This window comes from Chiloscyllium plagiosum, unplaced genomic scaffold, assembly GCF_037043375.1.
Source record: "Chiloscyllium plagiosum isolate Xiang-an unplaced genomic scaffold, Cpla_swu_hap1 HiC_scaffold_35, whole genome shotgun sequence".
Taxonomy (NCBI): Eukaryota; Metazoa; Chordata; class Chondrichthyes; order Orectolobiformes; family Hemiscylliidae; genus Chiloscyllium; species Chiloscyllium plagiosum.
Window position 1 is genome coordinate 37,380,601 of NW_028270173.1, and position 3,157 is coordinate 37,383,757.

At 39.5% G+C, this 3,157-nt stretch overlaps 1 protein-coding gene across 1 annotated transcript; it reads left to right on the plus strand.

Annotated features, from left to right (window-relative positions):
- The first annotated feature begins 1,056 nt into the window (after window positions 1-1,056).
- LOC122541224 (muscarinic acetylcholine receptor M2-like) lies at window positions 1,057-2,475 on the plus strand. The gene has a single exon (XM_043677846.2). It carries the CDS (start codon window positions 1,057-1,059, stop codon window positions 2,473-2,475), a length of 1,419 nt encoding a protein of 472 aa, XP_043533781.2.
- The last annotated feature ends 682 nt before the right edge of the window (window positions 2,476-3,157 follow it).

The following is a 3,157-nucleotide window of genomic DNA, read 5'->3' on the forward strand; positions in this document are numbered from 1 at the left end:
CCTCACCATATAAATACTGGGAGCAAATATGCAAGTTGGAGACTCAGAATCCATCATATAGTAATTGATATTCGGATTCTCTAAAGCCTGACAACGATCAGGGAATGGAATAAGTTGACAACACTTTCCAGGAAGAGTGGTTTTACAATCAAGAAGCAAAATTCAAAGCAACCACTAAAATGCAGCTGTTTTGGTTTTCACCACACCTACAAACATTCACTTACTCCAAAATACTCTTTCAGCTTTTCCTTTAAAACCATTCACATCTAACATCTAAATGAGCAAGGGCAAGAGATACATGGAAACACCGTTTGCAACGTCCTCTCTCAGCCACTCAGTCCGCCACTTAACGTTTTTACTTGGAAATATATCACTGTTTGTTCACTGTTGTTGGGTTAACGTCCTGAAACTCCCTCCTACAAAGTTATTGTATTAACAACTAATAAACATCAGCAGTTCAACAAAGTCGGTCACCTCCTATTTGTGAATAGCAATAGGTGTTGAGTTATAAACCCACTGAGATTGTTGAAGGCAAAATCCTTGAGTAAATACAAAAACAGTCAGAATTAAAAAAAGTCACTTCGTAATCAATGTGGGCAGCATGGTGGCACAGTGGTTAGCACTGCTGCCTCACAGGGCCAGAGACCCGGGTTCAATTCCCGACTCAGGCGACTGTCTGTGTGGAGTTTGCACATTCTCCCTGTGTCTGCGTGGGTTTCCTCCAGGTGCTCCGGTTTCTTGCCACAGTCCAAAGATGTGCAGGTTAGGTGAATTGGCCAAGCTAAAATTGCCTGTAGTGTTAGGTAAGGGGTAAATATAGGGGAATGGGTGGGTTGCGCTTCGGCGGGGGTGTGTGGATTTGTTGGGCCGAAGGGCCTGTTTCCACATGTAATGTAATGTAAAAAAAACACTTTGAAATTGGTAAGGGCAGATAGTTATGTGCGCTAAACTTAAATTGTCATTATAATTGCCACAACCAACATTTGTTTCCTAACTTTTCATTTTCTTTTTAACATTTAGGATTCATTTCTCCTAACTGCACATCAGCGTAAAACTATGATCAATGCAACAGCGATAAAGGAATCTCTCAGTAACCTAACAGAATTGCTTCATTCTGAAAAAACTAGTTCTCACAAAACTCTAGAAATGATCATCATTGTGATTTTGGCAGGATTTTTAACTTTTGTAACAATTGTCGGAAACCTTTTGGTCATTATTTCTATCACATTCAACAGACATTTGCAGACTATTAACAACTATTTTATTTTAAGTTTAGCCTTCTCTGATTTGATTGTAGCTGTAATATGCATGAATACTTACACAGTTTACAATTCATTTGGCTACTGGCCAATGGGCCCAGTGGTATGTGATTTATGGCTTGCCTTCGACCATGTTGTTAATAATGCATCATCCATGAACCTCGTTGTCATCAGCTTTGACCGGTACTTCTGTGTCAAAAAGCCGTTGAGTTATCCTATGAAAAGGACTCCTCAGATGGCAATAGTGATGATTGCCGCTGCTTGGGTGCTGCCATTCATCCTGTGGGCTCCTTCCATTCTCTTATGGCAGTTCATTGTCGGGGAGCGGACAGTTCATGAGGGTCAATGTTACATTCAATTCCTTTCAAACCCAGTTGTCTCTCTAGCTATTCTTATAGTAGCTTTCTATCTCCCTGCTTTCATCATGATTGTCTTGTATGTCTGCATATCCCATGCCAGCAAGAGTCGAATAAAGGACAACAGGGAATACTCTGAATCATGCAAGAACACATTACATCCCAACTGCATTCAGCAAAAGCCAACAAAACTAATGAACAACGTCTTACCAAAAGTTTCCCAATGGTTGCTGCATAAAAAAATTCTGAAAAGCAAACTTCCCAATGAAGTAACAACAGACACTTTTGACCAAAGAGAGTTGGAAATCGATTCAAATGAGAAAACTTCAGTTAGTTCAGTGGCATCAAACCAAATGAAGGAGGAAACAATCCTCGAAAGCACAAATATTTCTACCATAGAAAGCGAATTGCGGGCAGACAACTCAAACCTTTCTTGTGTAATGGTACTTAGCCAATCACGCACTGCTAACGACTGCAGTACAGCAGAGACAATGACAGATTTCACAAGCAACAGCAGGAATGAGAGATATATTGATGACGGCCATCGTATCATGACTCCAAGCAAGACACACACTAAAATAAAGAAAGTAGGTGTATCCCGAGAGAAGAAGGTGACGAGGACCGTCATGGCTATTGTATTAGCATTTCTTATTACATGGACACCATATGTTTCCATTCTTCTCGTTGACACCTTATATTCAGTCTCTATCCCGAATATAGTCTGGAACTTAGGATATTGGTTGTGTTACACCAACAGTGCCATCAATCCGGTCTGTTATGCACTTTGTAATAACACATTCAAAAAAACATTCAAATATCTCCTGTTATGCCAATACAAGAATTTCGTTACGGCAAGATGATAAAATCACTAGTTTATGAATGAGAAATAAATAATGTAAGCAGATATGTCAATTGATCATAATTATGATCAAGCAGACGTCTTTAACGTATAACGTTGGAAATGCATTTGAACATCATCCAGTTGAGTTATAAAGTTGGCTTAAAATGGTATGTCCGCTCTTCTTGGAAATTTACTATGAATGGATTGAATGATACATTTGATAAAAACTTTCAACACCAAATGACGCAGCATAACAATGTTTAGTGAGCATTTTTAAATTTTATTCTATTACTCAATGTAAGAGATATTACGAAGTCATTCAAACGTTCAGTTCAACTGGAGCGTGGCAACTGTAAGTCGTGGTTTAATTAGTGATTTGGAAGTCCTGCTTTTCGATTGCCTTCTGAGTTCGCTGAAATCTGGTTCAGGGCATCATCCCTCTTTCCGTCAGTGTCATTGCAATAAAGTTAACTACCATGTTTTGGGGCTCACCACTCCAATTCTCCCCTCCTCCTACCACGAAACCAACAGCAGTACATCATGGAGAAATATAATGATCCGGAAACAATGAAGAACATGCAATTCCAGTGGCCACTAGAGCATCTATATTTGTTGTCACAGTTGTCTCATCTTTGAGATAAACTAAGTAGGTGTACTCACGGATGACTATTCGCACTTCAATACATTTCCAGTCCCTCAGG

What these genes read in the sequence shown, in the direction of transcription:
- LOC122541224 (XM_043677846.2), top strand. Translation starts at nt 1,057, where the DNA reads ATGATCAATGCAACAGCGATAAAGGAATCTCTCAGTAACCTAACAGAA.